This window comes from Tauraco erythrolophus, chromosome 19 (assembly GCF_009769465.1).
Source record: "Tauraco erythrolophus isolate bTauEry1 chromosome 19, bTauEry1.pri, whole genome shotgun sequence".
Classification (NCBI taxonomy): Eukaryota; Metazoa; Chordata; class Aves; order Musophagiformes; family Musophagidae; genus Tauraco; species Tauraco erythrolophus.
The window spans coordinates 337299-356647 of NC_141483.1; the positions used below are offsets into that span (position 1 = coordinate 337299).

The 19349-nt window shown below is 57.1% G+C and overlaps 1 protein-coding gene across 1 annotated transcript in view; it reads right to left on the reverse strand.

Annotated features, from left to right (window-relative positions):
- Positions 1-1558: 1558 nt before the first annotated feature.
- POLE (DNA polymerase epsilon, catalytic subunit) overlaps positions 1559-19349 on the reverse strand; it is a 29088-nt gene continuing 11297 nt past the window's right edge. The window contains exons 20-48 of the mRNA XM_086623703.1: positions 18317-18465; positions 17830-17922; positions 17417-17561; positions 16752-16909; positions 15057-15252; positions 14155-14369; positions 13762-13864; positions 13485-13565; positions 13290-13412; positions 12987-13205; positions 12454-12663; positions 11068-11211; positions 10590-10730; positions 8516-8669; positions 8322-8428; positions 7303-7479; positions 6673-6896; positions 6303-6523; positions 5480-5684; positions 4833-5006; positions 4441-4566; positions 3768-3900; positions 3469-3658; positions 3220-3351; positions 2919-3112; positions 2493-2693; positions 2074-2199; positions 1884-1973; positions 1559-1672 (exon numbers count right to left, since the gene is read on the reverse strand). Of these exons, the coding sequence (XP_086479829.1) occupies positions 1559-1672; positions 1884-1973; positions 2074-2199; positions 2493-2693; positions 2919-3112; positions 3220-3351; positions 3469-3658; positions 3768-3900; positions 4441-4566; positions 4833-5006; positions 5480-5684; positions 6303-6523; positions 6673-6896; positions 7303-7479; positions 8322-8428; positions 8516-8669; positions 10590-10730; positions 11068-11211; positions 12454-12663; positions 12987-13205; positions 13290-13412; positions 13485-13565; positions 13762-13864; positions 14155-14369; positions 15057-15252; positions 16752-16909; positions 17417-17561; positions 17830-17922; positions 18317-18465 (4545 nt within the window). The remainder of the gene's footprint in view (positions 1673-1883; positions 1974-2073; positions 2200-2492; positions 2694-2918; positions 3113-3219; positions 3352-3468; positions 3659-3767; positions 3901-4440; positions 4567-4832; positions 5007-5479; positions 5685-6302; positions 6524-6672; positions 6897-7302; positions 7480-8321; positions 8429-8515; positions 8670-10589; positions 10731-11067; positions 11212-12453; positions 12664-12986; positions 13206-13289; positions 13413-13484; positions 13566-13761; positions 13865-14154; positions 14370-15056; positions 15253-16751; positions 16910-17416; positions 17562-17829; positions 17923-18316; positions 18466-19349) is intronic.

Sequence of the window (19349 nt, forward strand, 5' to 3'; positions counted from 1 at the left end):
CAGGCTGCCTGCAGAACCTGACCCAGGCAGGGGCCTGCTGGGACAGGCATGGGCACGCTGCTAAGCTCCCCTGTCTTGAGTTGGGTGGCATTGCCTGGAACGGAAGCAGCTCGGAACGCTTCGGAACTGCTCGGCTCAGCTCGGAACCTTTCGGTCGCGACGCTACTGCAAGAGGTCACCCCTGACTGCACCTTGTCATTGTCCCAAGAGCAGGGCCAAGGGCCTGGGAAGCACAGGAGGGTCTCTGGCTGCAGTCCTGGGGCCTCTTTTAATGGACTGAGAGCAGCTCTGAGGAAAAGGACGTGGGGGTGCTGGTTGATGAGAAGCTCAGCATGAGCCGGCACCGTGCGCTGGCAGCCCAGAGAGCCAACCGTGTCCTGGGCTGCATCCAAAGCAGCATGAGCAGCAGGTCAGGTAGGGGATTCTGTCCCTCTGCTCTGCCCTTGTGAGACCCCCCTGCAGTGCTACGTTCAGTTCTGGGGTCCCCAACATCAGAAGGACACGGAGCTGTTGGAGTGGGTCCAGAGGAGGCCACAAAGATGATGGGAGGGCTGGAGCACCTCTGCTCTGGAGACAGGCTGAGAGTTGGGGCTGTTCAGCCTGGAGAAGAGAAAGCTCCAGGGAGACCTTCCAGCACCTTCCAGTGCCTAAAGGGGCTACAAGAAAGCTGGAGAGGGGCTTTGGACAAGGGTGTGGACAGGGGCAATGGGCAATGGCTTTAAACTGAGAGGGGAGATTTAGGTTAGATCTTCCCTCTGAGGGTGGTGAGGCACTGGACCAGGTTGCCCAGGGAAGTTGCGGCTGCCCCATCCCTGGCAGTGTTCAAGGCCAGGTTGGATGAGGCTTTGAGCAACCTGGTGTAGTGGAGGGTGTCCCTGCCCATGGCAGGGGGGTTGGAACTGGATGTCTTTAAGGTCCCTTCCAACCCAAACCATTCTATGATTCTGTGATTCTTTACCTCCAAGAGGGCAGGAGCAGGAGGCAGAGCCAGGCCAGAGGCTGCAGCCAGACGCACACTTGCTGGCAGGAAGGCAGCACTGCCCCTTCGCCTGGGGCTGGAGGGGGGCAGCCAGGGGACACTGCCAGGCTGCAGCCTTCCTGGCCACAAGCAGGCAGGGATCAGACAGGCACAATCCTTGGTCCTTCCTGCCCAGCAAGGACACAGCTCGACCCCTCCAACTGCAAACATCCACCATGGATGGGAGCTGTGGGCCACAGCCCCTCCTTCCCCCTTCCCCAAAAACTACATCTGCTTTCTACAATCCATTTATTTAAAGAAATTCAACCTTAAAACCACACCTGGGGGCCAGCACAGACCTATAGAGCACAGCTCCAGCCCCTGGTGCCCCCAGACCCCCAACACCTGGCAGCTGGGGGCATGAAAGCCCAGTCCCCAGCACGGCTCCTGCCTTCCCTCCCTCGCCGCAGGAGGGGTGTGCAGCTTCTCCAGGGTCCAGCGCATGGCCAAGGGGGTCCATGACTGCTCTCCCGCGGGTGTGAGAGCACAGCTCCGGTGCCCCGACCGGCGTGGTGCAGGCAGGAGGAGCTGCCCACCACCTCACTGCCGGAGCTGGGGGTTGGTGCGCAGCAGCCACTCGATAGTTTCCAGCAGGTAGGTCATGCCATAGTGCCGGGCGATGTTCCGGAAGACAGTGATGTGCTCCATGAAGGTCTGGGGATAAAAGCAGTGAGGAAAGGAGGTGGGCCAGCACCCCTGGGTGGCAGGCGGCTCCAGGGGGTGGCCGGGCAGGGCTCATGGGGCAGTGGGCAGCACAGCAGGTCCCAGGGGACAAGCCATTAGAGAAGAGGCAGAGGAGGAACAGGGCTGTCCCTCTAGGAGCTGCCGGCATGGGGCTGGGCTAGGCAGCAGGGTACAGGCATACCTGGGCAGAGATGGTGAGGGCAAAGTCTCCAGCACAGCTGCAGTACACGGGCATGTGCGTCTCCTTCACACCACAACACTTCTTGCACACCTGGAGGCCAAGGAGTTTTAGGGGGGCCAGGAGCTGAGGCCAAGTGAATGTGCCCAGCCTCAGCCAGCCCTGGGGACAGGCAGGGGATCCCCACACCCACCAGGTCCTGCAGTACAAAGGCCATCAGCTTCTTCTGCAGGGCTTCCACCAGCGCTGTTTCGATGGCGTCGGAGTCATACTGCGTCTGGCAGTTGGAGCAGACCCAGCTGGGAAGCACCGACCCATCCTAGGGGCAAAGAGGAGGGAGGTGAGCACCAAGAGTCCCAAGCACTGGGATGGTGTAACCAGTTTCTGGAGATGATGGACCATCAGCCAAAGCCAAGGGATGCCCAGACCTGTCACAAGCAGCTAGAAAGGGAGGTGAACCTTTGGGGAAAGTGGCCTTTAGGTGAGGCTGAGCACCGGCAGCGAGCACAGCTGCAAAGCAAAGGGGTTGAGAGAAAAGGTGGGTAACGCGACAGAGCAGCCTCCAGCAGTGCCGTGCTGGTGCCGCTGGTGTCCCCAGGAGAGAGGCTGCACCTGAGAGAGGGCAGGGTCCTTGCACAGGTCCAGGTCCCTGCAGAAGTTGCAGTTCCTGCAGATGACTTCAGGAAGCACGTAGGAGCGGCAAGGGTCCCGAAACTGGGCTGCTTCTGAGAACTCGCCCACCTCGATGAGGCGCAGCAGGTCCCGGCGCAGTTTGTTCACCTGGTTGGTTACGTTGGCATCCAGGGAGAGGACCTACAAGAATAAGAGCCAGATGAGCCTACCAGCAGAGGAGAAGAGAGCTTCCTCACCAGGACAGCTCATATCCTCGCGACCTCATGTGGGTGCAGGGCAAGACAAGCTGGTGGTTGTCGATCACCCCTGGAGGAAAGCTGCAGCAAATCTGAGCCATAGACAAGGACCAGAATTTGAACCCTAATCACAAACCTTCAGAAAAGGGCCGTGGCCCACCTCGCTGACCTTGCAAACGTATTTGATAAACTCCAGAGCCGGGTTGTTGAGTGGCAAGTAGGAGCCAGGCAGCACTGGGAACATGTCTGAAGGCTCAGTGGCGTTACGAGAACCGGCCATCTTCTTCTGGATCTTCTGGGTGATGGTGAAGAAGCTCTGGGTGAGCTCATTGGCCACGTAATCCTGCGAGAAGGTGATCATGCCTAGAGAGGCGGAGCGGAGAGCACTTGAGCTGTATGGTGGCACAGGGGGACAGCAAGGTGGGTGGCTCTCTGCCTGCACCAGGGCTGCCCCATGGCTTGGCACTCACCGGGCATGGAGCCCATCTCCCCCAGCGCCTCCTGGGACACCTGGCTGGTGCTCCTCCTCTTGACGGGGGTGCTCCCAGGGGCATTGCGCCGCAGCTCCTCCTTCATGCTGTGGTACACGGCCACAATGTAGGCTGGGGAGACATGGGCAAGGCTCTAGCTCCAGCTGGCACCAGCAGCCGCCCCGCTGCAGGCTCTCCCCGGCACCAGGGAGGCACAAGCGAACTCGTTCACTCCCTGGGACAACTCACCCGACACGATCATCAGGAAGTAGCTCTGGCAGGAGGCGGCCTGGGGCAGGAACTGTGCGATATTCCAGCTGTTCTCCAGCAGCTCCTCCATGTTCGGCTCCCCTTCCTCCTCCTCTTCTTCCCCCACTGCCGCCTCCTCCTCTTCCTCGCTGTTGTCCTCCTCCGACGCTTGCACGTTGCTGGTGTCCTTCTGGAGGGGCGAGTGATACCACAGTGGTTCCTTGTGCCCAGCCAGCACCTCTGCTCAGCTCGACCCCCAGCACCTGCTCCTGGGGTACTGAGCGTTTCTCATCTCTTACCTCCCCGTAGTGGACGCGAGGATCCACTTTTCCCTTGATACCTCCATAATTTGCTGGATCCATCCAGAGCAAAAACTCCCAGCAGCGGGAGAAGGAGATGGTCAGAGAGTGGAAGATTTCCTTGGAGTGAATGCTGGAGGGAAGAGACTGCAGTCACCCACAGCATTGGCATCGTCCCTAGTTCAGAGCCTTCTCCATAGGACACCACGGGGAGGAGCTGCTGCTGGCAAGGAGAGAGGGGGTTCCCCTCTCCCAGCCAACCACTGGTGGGACCCCAGGAGAAGCCGTACCGAGGAGTCTTGGCCCCCTATGCTTGTGTCAAGGTGCCTGTACCATGGCTGGGATACTGAGAGCCAGGCAGGAGATGAGGTGTCGGGCACCTCAAGTTCTCCTGAAGGTCTCTTCTAGATTGAATCCTGTAAGTATTCTTGGAATATTGCCTATAGAGGACAGCTAAGGGACAGATCCCTACTCCAGGCACGACAGCAAGAGAACTGGGCAACCTTGTCCTTTCAAGTAGCTTTGCCAAAAAAAAACCCCAACCCCGAAATTCAGAGCTGAGGCTTTGTCAAAAGGCAAAAAACCAGCACCCTCCTTCCTGGCCCCAAGCCCTGCCTCAGCTCCATCATCTGGGAGCCTCATCTCCAGGCCTGGCTTGGCCAGCGCACCCCACCTGTTGATGATGTACTCCATGTAGCTGATGGCGTCCTCGATGCGCCGCTTCTTGGTGCACAGAATGATCCGGTTGAAGTTGGCGTAGACCACCGAGGAGCCCAGACGCTTGAACTCAGCCACCAGCCTGCAGGCAGGGCGCAGGAGTCAGCAGGCAGCAAGGCAAAGCCCGAGGAGCACATGCAACCCACGGGGGACGTGCTGCTCCAGCACAGCCAGGAGATGCCATGCAAGGGAGCTCACCCAAACATATGGCAGGTCCAACCTACTGCCCACCTCTCTGGAGGCTGTGGCAGAGAGGAGTGACTGTGGGTGCCAACAGCATCCTGGTCACTAATACCACGCCTGTCCCTTCCCCATTTACCAGCGTGGTGTGCTCCAGGTCCCACTTACTGCAGGAAAAGCTTCTTCATCATGTTGTGGAGCGTGCGGTGCAGGGCCGGGTCGTAGAGCAGGGAGGAAGGAGAGCGGAGCCAGCGGTAAAAGTGAATGACCTGGTTGTCTGCGTAGACGTTGTGATACTGCGTGATCTCCTTCACCCAGCTCACCACCATGCTCTTCAGGATCCTGCCAGGGAGCAGAGACCAGTGTCACTCCACCAGCCACGAGCAATCCCTTCCCCTTTCCAGACAGGGACATGTTTTTGGAAATGCTGGAGGATTCAGAGCAGGAACTGTGCCAGAGCAGAGACCCCCGAGCCCTCAGCGCACAAGACACAGGGCAAATACGTGCCTCTATAACCTGGTGGAGCACAAAGAAAGGAGAACGGGAAAGGGCAAAGTCTTCATTGACATCCCATACATCTGCTGGCTGAGCCACCAGGCAGTTCTGAGCCCAGGATCTTCAAGAGTCTGTAGGAGAAGGTGCCTACCCTGCTCTTGAGACGTGAATTTATATTTATAGCACCCCAAAAGCCCCTCATTGCTGGCACGAGTCTGGGAAAGGCTAAAGCCAGGAGGGAATGGGCAGTAAGACCCCTGAGGGGACCGGCCAGGATGGAGACCAGATGCTCCACCTCATGCTGGCTCCTAGAGCCATACCTGAAAGCGTTGGAGCAGAGGGCAGTTTCATCGTAGCTGGCTGGGATGTTGGCAGCTTGGTTCCCTGTCACCATGTCTTCCAGGGACGCCTGCTGAATCACGTCAAAGCTGATGCTCATGCTGGAGCCTCCTTCCATGTCGTTTATGTGGTGGGACTGCAGCACCGTGTTCACAGCCAGGCTCTGGATGTCCAGCTCCAGACACACTAACAGCAGACACAACCTCTCAGCAGGCAGGCAGGGTGAAGGACCAACAAGGACACCAGGACACCCTCTCTGACCCTCTGCCAGGAGGGCTTTTCACAGTTACAAGAGTGTTGCTGCACCGAGCGGGGAGATGCTTTCACAGGTGTGACTGTCTTGACCAGCACTTGTCTTCCAACAAGACTTGGACCTACTAACCCTCCGGAGACCACTAGGTTTTTCTGGAAGCTGCAGCCGAGGAGCTCAGAAGAACTGACCACCACTCAAGCTGCTGCTGCCTCTGAGAAAGACCTGTCCTAGGGTCACCAGAGATGACCAGTTGAGCTAGCCTGTCCTTGAGCTGACACTTACAGGTGGTCTTCTGAGTGCTGCTGTCAGTGGTCATGAATTGGGAAAGAATCCGCGTTTGGATGCCTGCACACATTGCAGGTGAGACCTCCCTGCCCCAGGACACGTCCCTTGCACACACCTTGCCCAGACTGCTGCTGAAACACCAACACTGCTGTTGACTACTGTCAACGCGGAGACTCTTTGGAGACTGCATCCATCCCTCTACAGGGCTTGCAGAGCAGGATCCAGCTCTGCACCTGCCCAGCGCTCCCACCCTACTCCCTCCTCACCTGTGGAGTAGCAGCCGGGGTTGTTTATCTCCACAGAGGCTCTCTCATCAAACTCCATGACCAGGCGGTTGTCATCAGCCTCCTTTCCCCCCAGGTCTGGGCGGGCCGTGGGCGAGAGCCACAGCAAGTGGTTGTGACGACGGAGGTGGCGCGAGTAGAACAGGTCAGAGCCGAAGGTGGAGATGTCATCGGGGAGGTTCCCAATGGGGATGTGGTAGTACCTGGGGCACGGGGAGAGGGACAGTCATCAGGGTGAGCACCGCTGCAGAGAAGACAGGGACCCCTGCCTGTCCCCTCAAGGGACGAGACAGCCCCCCGTGGTCCCATCGAGGGCATAGCAGCTCCAGGGGAACGTGGCTGCCACGGGCACCTGCTCATCTCGAAAGCTTGGGAGAGGCAGGTGTCCAGGTTGAGGTAGTGGCGGATCATGCGGCGGGCGGCATGGCGCTGCCAGTCCAGGACCGAGTAGCTGATGTCATCTACCAGCTGGATGGGGACCAAGGGGAACTCCTCAATGATGGGGATCCCGCTCGCCAGCCGTTTCAGGTCCCAGTTAGACTGCACAGCGATCAGCGTGGGGCCCCGGCGCTCGTCCTGCGCGATGGAGAGGACAAGTCCTGGTGCACCTCTCCAGCCAAGTGCCTCTGCTCAGCAGGAAACCGGCAGTGCCGGATGCCCCGTCCTCGCAGCAGGTCCCCACGGCGGACACCGAACACCCAGTGCTCCTGAAGCACCCACCTCCACGCGACCAGCTCTCCAGCTGAGCGCAGGGATGGGGGCAGATACTGAGGTGGCCTCGCTGCTGGCACTGCCCTAGGCAAGCCACCCCAAGCAAGGCAAAGCCCTTGAGCAACACCCACTTCTACCCTTGACCTTCGGGCCAGCAGCTACGTGCAGGCGCTGTTGGAACTTGTGCCAGTGCCTTCCACAGCACCCACCCCTTCCCACCTGCCTGCACGGACGAGGTCCCGCAAGGACCTTCCTCGTGCCTTTGTCTCACCTTGTAGCCCAGCAGCAGCCGCTGGACGGCCCTGTAGACGGCCTTGGGGTCGGTCTCGGCACGCACTTCGAAGGTGTGCTTGTCCGGGGGCAGCAGCTCTTCACCCGCCTTCTCCAGCAGCGCGCTGCGCTCCGCCGAGAAGAGGGTGGTGAGATTTGGCATCTGGTTGCTGCGAACCTGCACCCACGGGGGACCAGGTCAGAGGTGGGGGGAGAAGGACCCTGGGCTGGGTGGTCTCGGGGGGCTCTCCCCTCCATGCATCATGAGATGCCTCCCACCAAGCCCTGCTGAGACATGGCAGGGATGTGTGGAGAAACCTCCTGCTGCTTGACTCCCATCACAGGGTCATAGAATGGTTTGGGTTGGAAGGGACCTTTAAAGGTCATCTAGTCCAACCCCCCTGCCATGAGCAGGGACATCTTCAACTAAAGCAGCTTGCTCAGAGCCCCGTCCAGCCTGACCATGAATGTTTCCAGGGATGGGGCATCTACCACCTCTCTGGGCAACCTGTGCCAGTGCTTCACCACCTTCACTGTAAAAAACATCTTCCTTCAATCTGCTCTGAATCGGCTCTTTTAGTTTAGAGCCATCACCCTGTGTGCTGTTGCTACAGGCCCTACTAAAAAGCCTGTCCCCATCTTTCTTCGAAGCCCCCTCGAAGTACTGAAAGGCCACAAGGAAGTCTCCCCGGAGCCTTCTCTTCTCCAGGCTGAACAGCCCCAGCTCTCTCAGCCTGTCTCCAGAGCAGAGGTGCTCCAGCCCTCAGATCATCTTCGTGGCCTCCTCTGGACCCGCTCCAGCAGCTCCATGTCCTTCTGCTGTTGGGGACCCCAGAGCTGAAGGCAGCACTGCAGGGGGGTCTCAGGAGAGCAGAGCAGAGGGGCAGAATCCCCTCCCTGACCTGCTGCCCACGCTGCTCTGGGTGCAGCCCAGGGCACGGGTGGCCGTGAGTGCACATTGCCGGCTTCTGTCCAGCTTTTGATCCACCAGCACCACCCACCTCCCAAGTTCCACCTCACCTTGTCCAGCACGAAGACGGCAGCTTTGCGCTGCGAGGGGATGAAGAGGCCCAGGAGTGCCTTGCTGCCCTGGGAGCTGTGGTAGAGGTAGATATGGCGAATACTTCCTAGGGACACAGCGCGCAGCGTCAGTGGTTCTCGCGCGTGCCGGGTCCCGGGTGCCCCACAAGCCCCTCTCTCTCGGGATGCCTCACCTGGCTCCAGGTAAGCGAACTGGGCGAGCGAGCGCATCTCCAGGTGCTCGATGTCAAAGGTTTCGGCCTCTCGCCCCACGAGGTGCCTGACGAGCTGCCTGCTGACCATGCACACGCAGCCCAGCTGGATCAGGGCACGGAGGAGGAGCGGCACCTGGAACGATGGTGAGAAGAGATGTGGTGGAATGACGTGCTGCTGCCAAGCTCTTCTTGGGGGTTTCAGACCTAGAACAACCTGCCTTAAAAACCACAGGTAGGACATACCTGAGGTGCCTCCAGCATGAGTTTGGTATCATCACCCTTGCCAGCGCTGGAGACACACAACAGGTATCTTAATTCTTAATTCACACGTGCTCCTATCCAGCCCCGGGTCCCACCGTCAAGGGAAGCAGCAGGTACTTTGGCGGACGTGGAGCAGTACATGGGCAATCTTGCAGCTCTGCAGCTTGTGGTTGGTCATCTGAACCACCAGATAATGGGCACAGTGGGAGACCCACCACCGATTTGCCCCGTTTCGTTAACCCTACAGCTGTAAACTCCACAGCTGCAGAAGACTCCTGAATGACTTGCTGTGGGACCCAGTCCCAAACCAGTGAGAAGCGATACACGTTCCTTGCCTAATCACACTTCCCTCATGCCCGTGTTGACTTTACAGCCCCCTAGTACATCCCATTTTCAGATGTCTTTAGCAAGCCGAAGCATTCCCGTGTCCTTAAACCCTGTCCCTGCAAGGAAGCCGTTCCCTCCATCACATCTTCCTCATCATCCTCCTGTGTTAGTCCTGCTACGTTTTTTGGAGTCCGTGCTCAGAATCGCACTGCAGATGTTTAAAGATCAAGACAGACCTTTCCTTGCCCAGGACTGTGTCCAGCTGGGTTCTCTGTATCTCCAAGGATGGAAACTCCACAACCCTTTGGACGACTCGCTCAACTGCTCTTGCAGAAGTTTTTTCTGGTGTTTACACAGAATTTCCCATGCTTCAGTTTGTGCTCGCCGCCTCCCATCCTCTCCCTGGGCACCCCTGAGAAAAGCCTGGCTCCTCTCCTTTCCTCCTCCCACCAAGAAGGTCCCCTGAGCCCCTTCTCCTCCAGGTTGAACAGTCCCAGCTCGCTCTGGGATTAGATACACATCTCACTGTAACCCTTTCCAGGCTATTCCAATAACTTCCGTAGCTGAAGTCTCTGAACTTTATGATGCTCCTTCGCCCTTGCAGCCTCCTACATCTCACAAAGCATTTTGTGGCTAACAGCACCCCTGCTCACACCCAGCTTGTCCTACTTAGGCAAAGACTTTCGATCCACAATAATTCTACGTTGCATTTGAGTAGCAAATTCATTTGCCTTTGTGCTTTCTTTAACGCATAGCTCCCCTCTTACAACAGTGCAACCTACTCTGCCCCTTCCATAGAGGTCAGGTCCAGACACTACAATGTCTTCTTGATTAAATTCCTGTCACCGAGTTCTGAGCTGCTGAACACACCAGTGTCCTCATTAGAAGCAGGCATCCCCATTTCCCATCTGAATTTTCAGACTTTCAGCATTAATAGCACTGGCAAACTTAAATTTTGCCTTGATTGCTTTGTACTGAACTTCATTCAGGTTGTTCTCGCTTTTCCTGAACTTTCAAGTTGGATCCTATTCTTCTTTCTAAAGCTTTTACCACCTTGTCTTAGAGGACAGGGCACCCTGACCTATGTACAATTCCACGTGTGTTGGGTTTTCCCCATCTTTACTCTAAATACCCCTTATCTTTTCTGGTTCGAACACCGGCAGGCGGGTTCTGGTTCAGTTCTGAGGAAGATCACCTTTTCTGCTTAAACACTTCCTTCCCCAAAGTTTCCTAACTTCAGATAAGCCCCTTTCCCTGACGTGCCTTAAACCCCGTGCTGACACTCAGTGTCCCTGCCCACACGACTGCGGGTATATTCCCCAGGACTCTGCTGTGCAGGGTCTTTGATTTTTGGTGTCTCACCAAGCTGTTGAATTAAGTGCCAGGTGTCCTCCTGTGCCCCTGGCACTCCGACTAACGAGCTACCGCTCAGCAATCATTAAAAACGAGCGTCCAGAGGAGTTACCTGCGTCTCATACACTCCCTCGATGTCCGGAGCAGAGAGGTCTGCATTGATTTCATTGATGTGGTCTTGGTACATGTCCTCAGGGACGGAGTATTCATACAGGTTGTAAACTAAGTTTGAGCGCGGCAGGATCCTGTTCACCTGCCGAGGCAAGGGACACGCTTAGCGGGGCACGTCCCACCACGCGGCACTGCTGCCAGGCACTGGGCTCTGAGCCAGCCCAGCTCCTGGTGCTCCTCTCTCCCAAGGAAATCAGTGGGTTTTGCTCGTGCACGTTACAAATTCACGTAACAGAGAACCTGCTTTCTGGGCAGGCTGGGATTAGCAGAGGGACCGGGGACTGGATGAGATACACCCATGGAGTGGGACAGTGACACCCCGCAAGGCAGATGCTTGTAATAGTTGCCTGCAGTGGAGGTGAAGAGCCTTATCTCAAGGCAAGCTGCTGTTTGCCCTGCCAGAAAGAGCAGGTCCTCACCTTCCTGTAAGTTGCTCCCTCCTCTGGCTTTGGGACACGCTGGTTGACATAGAAGACGCGGGGGATGCTCAGCCTGATGCAGTGCAGGTCGCTCCCGATCACCGCCCACAGCCTGAACAGCCCAGGCTGGCTGGTCTCGGCGATCTGCAGGACACGGGGGTACAAAGGTAGTGTGAGCAGGGAGATCCAGCACGTTATCAGTGCTTATGTCTAAGCTGTGGAGCACCCTCTGGATCTATACGGCAAGTTGGTGACCACAAAGAGAGCAGGGGGCTTAAAGAGTCGTTGCTCCCAGTGCTGGAGTCCCTATATCCTGCTACTGTCCCAGAGCACCATGGAGAAAACTTTCTGGCTAAGGCTGGCCAACCAACTCAAGCTGACCCTCGATGTCAGCCAAGTCACTCTGACATCCTGGACCAGCCATCCCACCCCAAGCTCGCTTGTGCACAAGGGCTGCCTGCAGCTCTGGAGGCCTTTCTGGAAGATGAAGTGGGTGATGTGGCTCAGATGGCCATGAGTAACGAGTATTTGTGAAAACGCCTGGATAGCACCACCCCACTTCCACGTTTGTAGGCTGGTTGCTTCCAGGCATCACTGGAATCCTGTGTCCATCACAGGCACAGTGCTGGGCTCCCCAGTACAGGAGAGACATGGAAATACTGGAGAGAGTCCAACAAAGGGTCACGAGGACGAAGAAGAGACTGGAGCATTTTTCATATGAGGAAAGGCTGGGAGAGCTGGGACTGTCCAGTCTGGAGCAGAGGAAGTTCAGAAGGATCTCATCAGTGTATATAAACATCTGAAGGGAAGTGCAAAAACGATGGAGCCTGGCTCCTCCCAGTGGTGCCCAGTGGCAGGACCAGAGGCCATGGGCACAAACTGGAACGCAGGAGTTTCGCTCTGCACATCAGGAGACACTTTTTCCCTGTGAGGGTGACAGAGCCCTTGCATATGTTGCCCAGGGAAATTGTGGAGTCTCCCACCTTGGACATTCTCAAAAGCCATCTGGATGCTGTCCTGGGCAGCTGGCTCCGGGCGGCTCTGCTTGAGCAGGGGGTTGGGACCAGATGGACCCCAGAGCTGCCTCCAAACTCAACTGGGGTTTTGTGGTTGTGTCTGCTGCACAGTGCTGCCAACGGGCTGAACTGGAGCTGCCCCGCTGGCAGATCTACATATGCCTCCCAGATTCACCACCAAGGATAACCACATGGCCTCCTGTTTCCATACAGATGTGCGTGAGCCCAAGGCTCCACAGCCCGCCCTGGCCCCCCCAGGGTTGGCACCAGTGCAGTGCTGGGGTCAGCAGGCCATCAACTTCATCATCGGACCACAGACAGTGACAACGTGCCCCATGCTGCCCTCCATGGCAGGTCCCCTCCTTGGTACCTGCACGATCTGCCAGGGCAAGTCCAGGATGCTGCGTGCTGTCCGGCGCAGGTAGCTGCCCAGCCCTTTGGAGAGAGCATCGCGGACCACTCCTCCACCCGCTGTCACCTCGCCGTCCTCCAGGCGCCGCCTCTTCCGCCGCTCCCGCCGCTGCCGAGCCTGCAGCTCCCACTTCTTCTGGTGGTAGCGCAGCCAGATCAGCCGCTCCTCCTGAGTGGGGTGACACCATGTGTGAGTCGAGCCAGAAACCAGCAGAGGATTCCCAGTCCCCCAGCACTGCGCCATACAATGGAGCCCTCTGTCCTACAGCTGCACATCATGTTCCTGCCCCAGCTGTGAAGCCACCACCACCCCCCTTTTCTCCATTGGTGGTTATATTTCTCCATCTCCTGGTCATACTTCTCCTTGTAGCCCTGAGCCATGGGCAGGCAGAGGGTTTCAGGAGACCCACAGCTCACTCCTGGCAGCACCCAAGCTGCTTGGGTGGACGAGCACAGCCCCAGGGCATCTCCTGCCCAGCCTGCTTCACCTACTTTGGTGGTCCCCAGGGGTGGAGGTGGACCCAGGATCTCTCGCCAGGACTGGGATAGCTCCAGGTACTGGGACATCTGTTGGCTTTCCTCTGCCGCAGGGACCCGCTTCCGCTTATTTGCGATGGGAACTGGCAGCTGAAGGGTCTTGGTAGCCCCAAAGTCCTCTATGTCACCAATCTGTGAGCTGGGTGTCCCCTCCGGGGGCTGGTTGGCGAGGACCTGAGGGAGCAAGGACAGCAGGAGGACGTGGGTTGGAGAAGAGCCCCACCAGCACAGCCGGCACCTTTCCCTCACTCTCTTTACCTGTCTCTTCCCTTCGGAAGCGAAGAGCTCATTGATTTTTTTCTGTTTGTACACATCGTTCTTCTCCAGGAGTTTCTTGTGGAGCCAGTCTGGGTGCCGGACCCGCGGCACCGGGTTCTTTACCTGGAGAGCATCTCTGGATCACACCGAGTCCCTTAACCAAAGCAGTCCTCCTGCCCCGCCACCGCCTCGTACCTGCTGCAGGGCTGCGGGGATGGTGATGATTTTCTGGATGGTGCTGCCCAGTCTCTCGATGTAGTAGTCCCAGTCCAGGATCTGTGAAAAGAGCAGAGCAGCAGGTAGCGAAGAACACTGAGCAGAAGGCCACCAGACGCAGGGTCAAGCGTCTCCCAGGACCCCCGGCCCCAGCACCCCACTTTGCGAGCGCAGGCGGCTGCGGTGCAGGTCGCGCCTCCGAAGGGACGAGCCCCTGTCCCGGAGCCGGGGCCATCCGCAGGGATGCCCCACTCACCGCGCGGATGTTGAAGTCCTGCAGCGAGGGGCTCTTCAGCCATTTTCGGAGGTAGTGTTTGCGCACGCTGGGCTCGGCTTGGAAGATGGCGAGGGGGATGGCCCTGGGGAAGGCAGGGGAGCATTTGTCCCCCACCCAGAGCAAGGTCCCAGCTGCACGATTGCCTCTCCCAGCCTGTGGAGACCCTCCAGGCTTCTCCTCCCACCCCGCAAGGCCACCGTGCAGCGGGTGCACGGTGTTACCCATCGCTAGGCTTGCTCACGGTCTGAGCCAGCAGACAGGTGATAACTGGGCCACACCACACCAGCTCGCCCACCTCCTGCTCACCTCCTCCCTTCCCCTCTTGGTTGCCCCTACACTGTCAAAACCCCTGTGCCCTCAAGATGGGGTTACCTCTCGGTGACCGGAGACCCTTCTGGTTTCTTGGAAATGATGAACCGGCAGCTGAGCCCGGCATCCTTCACCATCTGGTCCCCCAGGAACTCTGCCAGGCGCTTGGCAGTGCTGATGGAGGTGGACTTCTGCTCTCCGTAGTCCTCCAGCTTGCGTGACATGGACCGGTTCTCCGAGATCAGCTCAAACAGCTCCGAATCAGGCATGTTGGCAGCCTGAAAGGGAGGAAAAAAACCCCAAACTAGCAAGAACATCATGAGCAAACCTTGCTGCTGTCAGAGGCAGGGAGTGCCTACACCAGTTGGTGTGGCCCTTTACGGGGAGCCTGGGAATTGCTCCCTGCTGCAGCTGCTGTGACCTACTAGAAGGAGAGCACATGGGTTTGAGGCTTGCATCGGTTTATGCCATGGCTGGGCTGGGGCAGCAAGTAGTTGAGCTCACCAAGAACTTCTTGTACAAGGACCCAACCGGGCTCTCGGTCCCTCTCACCCCCCACTTTCTTGAGTTTTCTCGGCTCTCTGCAGTTACTGTACAGCTGATGTCTCTGTGCTCCTCACAAAACACTCCACAGGCAAGTGGCTTTGTCATTCTCTGCCTCAGCAAACGCCCTTAGCCAGTGTCCTTGGAGGATGAAGGCCACCAGGCCAGCTCCATGAAGGAGGTGACTGGAGAAGGACACCACTCACCCACAGTCAACAGCTGAACGAAGAGCCCTTGCGCTAAGATGCTAAAGAGCAGCTCTAGAGAACCGAAGTAGCAGAAGTAAGATGGAAGTGCCCATCAGAGGCCCATCAGACCACCTAGTCTGTTCAAGCGAGGTCTACCCTCCCCACAGTGCCAAACCAGCTCTGACACTTCTCCAGCTCCACCTCAGGAGCACAGATGTGCTGAGCTGCGCTCACCTTGCTGTAGAGTACGTCCAGCCAGTAGTCGGCCACCTTGGCCACGGAAGCGTAGACCTCCTCCAGTGTGCTGCCTTTCAGAAAGGCTTCAAACACAGAAGACTGGAATATCTTCACCAGCTGCAGCTCGCCCCGGCGCTTCACCTCGAATCCCTTCAGCTCAGCCAGGGACCCGTCCTCGTTGAATACCGCGTACCTGGGAGACACAGCGTGGGCAAACCTGGCCTGTGCCACGGGACACGTCCTCCAGGATCCTGCTCTTGTCCCTCCTGCCAGGGTGCTTCTCCCCAGGCCACCACGCCGCCATCCGGCGCATTCAGCGGAGCCGCGGTGCTCGGCACTACGATGATCTCGGAATATCTACAGCTGCTCTACCAACCGTTGCAGCGTGGCCTGCAAAAGCAGGTCAGCACGTACCCCAGCTCATCCACAGCCACTGGGACAATGATCTCAATTGCACACAGGTGAAGGGCAGGAGGCGAGCGCCCAGGTGGGCCGATGGAGGAGGACGTTAGGAAGAGGTTCAGAGAGAAGAAGGAAACTGTCAGCTCAGACGCTGGCAAAGGGGTTCAGAGAAAACTGGACATGGCCATGACACGACGGTAGGAACACTCCTCCCCCTCTCCTTTTCTCTTGCACTTTTTTGCATTTCACAGCCCTGCCAATTACTTGTATCTCTCAAGAAAACAAACAAACAAACTTATGGGAACATCAGCTAAGAGAAGAGAGGGGATACTCAAACCTACATCACTTGGCCAGCCCTTCTCCCACCCGACCACACTGCTGCGGGCACGGCCTTCTCTCCTCCACGATGGTGCCTGCCAGTCACCTCCAGGCTGCTTGGGTCGGAGAGTGACCACGAACTAAATTCACTCGCTAACGTTCCCAAATGACGAGAAGCCAAGAGGCCTGAGGCAAGAGTCCTACAGGCAGAGCCCACTCGGAGCTTGGCACCACCTCGACTCTGGCGGGGGCTCACTGCCTGCAGAAGGGCACTGGCAGGGGACGGTGGGTGCTGGAGCTTGTCCGATGGGGCACTAAGCACGAGGCAGCAGAGAGCTGTAAGGATGGAGGGTGCTGCAGAGCAGCAACAGCATCTCTTGGAAGCAGACCCAGGTCTGTGGGTGCCCCTCTGACAAGTGGTTGCTACTGCTCTGGCTCGTGTTCCTATTTAGGAGGCTGCAGAGAAATCAGTGAAGTTTGAGTACAACTATCCTGTAACGTGACAGTAATGGCAGGACCTGTTCCTTCTTCCAGATGGAGAAGGAAGGGGAAACATCTAGGAGAAGCATTACTGGAGGTCTATGAACTCTTGAGAGACGGGAAGGCAGGAACTGGTGAGTTTAAAGAGATTAGGTTGCATATAAGCAGTAATAGAAGTTCTCAGAAGGAAAGTCAAAGTCCTCCTGCACACCTCAGAGCCAAACAGGGAGATCGTGTCTGATCACCACGTTGGAGAAATGTTGTTTTGCTGTTACCTTCTGAAATTTATTGCGGTAGTATGGCACTGGAGGCAAGTGTGTAGCTGGATTCAGAGACGACCTGGTGTAATGAACTTGCCATTTAAGGCCAGTGAATCGTGTGTGCCGCCAGCTCCAGAGGCACAGACCAACGTGCCTCACGTGCACCACGGAAAAGAGACCCTCAATCTGTTACCCGGGGGAAGCGATAATATTTCAAGCTTTGAAATCTCACCTTTTCTTCAGCTTCTTGCCCTCCTCCTTGGAAGCTGGGAGGATCATGGCCAGGTATGGTCCATCCACTTCAAAAAAGATGCTGTTCTCCGAGCGCGTGACGTAGGTGAGAGAGGCTGGGTCCTGCAGCTCCTGGTACTGATCATTCGTGAAGCCTTCCTATGGGCACAGCCCCAGAACAGCTCCACTCAACAGCCAGGCTGGTTACACCAGGAGGTGGCCCTCAGGCACACCCTGCCCTAAGGGATCGCTGACCGCCCCTCTGAAAGCTATGGCACAATTCAGGACGCAAAACGCAAAAAACATCCGACCTGCCTGTTGAGAAGAAAAATGCTTTGGACCCTGAAATTATAGTCTTGGGTCTTACAGAAGCTGCATGAAGCAGAGGACAGGTTTGGACCTTGCTCTGCTCTGGCCTCCCAGCCTGCACAGGTGAACGTGGACCAACCCTGGCCTCTTACGCGCCACCCTCTCTGCTGCAGGACATCGGAGCCTCTCCCTCCGCTCAGACGCTCTCTGGGCAGCGAGCAGCTGTGCAGCACACAGGGCCAACATCCCGCTCGCGACACAGAGAGCAGAGATGGAAGAGAGGCCCTCCTCCCTTGCCAGTCCTCCACCTCCTTTTTCCCAGAGTGCAGAGCTGGCCTGGATGGGTGCAAGACTCACCTTCACCAGGATGTTCAGCATGGCACCTGGGTAGGAGATTGTCACCTTTGGCTTCTTGGCATTGGTTGACTTGATGACAAAGTTCTCTGGGAAGCTGTTGGGGAGGACACACCAAATCCCATCTGTATCCAGTTCCAGAGGTCTCCTAAGGAAGGAAGGAAGGTCCATGTCAGGAGGAGAGCGGATGATAGGTGAAGATCAGCTCTGTGTCCCCCATAGAGGTAGAGGCAGTCTGCTGCCTCCACCCTCCGGTCCCTTCTGCAAAGCAAACCCTTATAACACCAGAGAACAACCACAGCAGTGTCAGAATCTGAATCTTCCACATGAACAGCTGAAAGCTCAGGTGTTCCACGTGCCCCACATCTGTCCCAGACGCAGACAGACCTTTCTTCCCCAGCTCAGCACACACTCACCCGATCTGCTCGATCAGTTCCCTGGCCTGGGTGATGATATTCGCTCCCGTGAAGCAGACGATGCCGGCCATTTCCATGGAGTACCAGCGAGCTCTGTGAGCACAGGAGGAAAAGTGAAGAGCATGAAGTGCCCCCTCCCAAACCCAGCTCTGGAAAGTGCAGGACCTCCAGAGGAAGAAGGGCAAGAAACATATCAACACTGGTGCTTGGTAGATTGTTCTCCTTGCCCCAGTTATGATGCTTCAGAAGAGCTGGAAACCCACTAACAGACAAGATTCCAGTCACTTTTGCCCAACACTTAATGTCTGGCAGGAGTCTCCAGGATGAGAAGTCATTGGTGGAAGCAAGAGGAGAGTGTTATCGGCAGCACCTACCTTCATCCTGGTGCTTCAAAAGCAGGTGAAGCAAGTGACAGCCCCCTAGGACAATCCTGGTTTCCAAGGGTCCTCTCCAGAGGACCCTGGCATCGCCCAGGGAGAAGACTCACCCTTTCCGCATGACGTAGCCGTAGAAGGAGTTGAGGATGCACTTGTGGGCCAGCTGCAGGGAGTCGTACAGGATTTCCATGTTCTTGCAGCGCTTCACTTCAGAGGCGTCTCCTGTCTCCACCGCTGCAGACAGCTTCTTCTTCCACACCTGCAAGCCACAGGCAGAGTCAGGAGGATCCCACACATCACTACTGGTGGCATCCAGCTGGTTCCCTCTCAGTCCCAGTATAGCATTACGACTCTAAAACCGTGGACCAGGTTGCCCAGAGAAGTTGTGACTGCCCCATCCCTGGCAGTGTTCAAGGCCAGGTTGGATGGGGCTTTGATGAACCTGGTGTAGGGGAGAGTTTCCCTGCCCACAGCAGGGAAGTTGGAACTGGATGATCTTCAAGGTCCCTTCCAACCCAAACCATTCCATGACTCCATGATTCTATATTTGCCAAAGATCAGTAGCATGAGCTAAACATTGCTTTTCTTTTGCAGCAAAGGAGGAGTTGGCCAGAGGCACTTTGCCACACGGCAGGAGGGACCTGCAGCACCAACCATAACTCTGATGGTTGACGATCAGAATCCAACCAGTGCTGGCAGCGCTGCCTGTCTGCAGCAGCTGTGCTGCACCACTCGTGCAGCAGTCCGCGATGTCTGGACAAAGAGCAGAACCGTCTGCGCAGAAAAAGCCTCTTGGCCAGCTCTGTGATTCATGGCAGAAGAGGCACCCAGGAGTAATCGTAAAGCAAACAGCTCATTAATTAACTCTGCCAGAGGTAGAGCCCCAGGGCCTCGTCATTGCCTTCAACACACTCCAAGAATAACGTGCCCTGGTCTCCTCTAGCATGAACCTAGGACGAGAACATCCTCCTGGAATCAACCGTTCCTTAACCCGAGGTCTAGACCTTGCTTCTCAGCCTGTCTCTTTTTCTTCCATGCAGGAAGAACGCATGGCCAGGCTGAACCCGGCCAGATCAGATACATCCCAACAGGGACTAGCTGCGGATTTGCTAAACCCAGGGAGAAGTGGAGATGCAGCTTTGT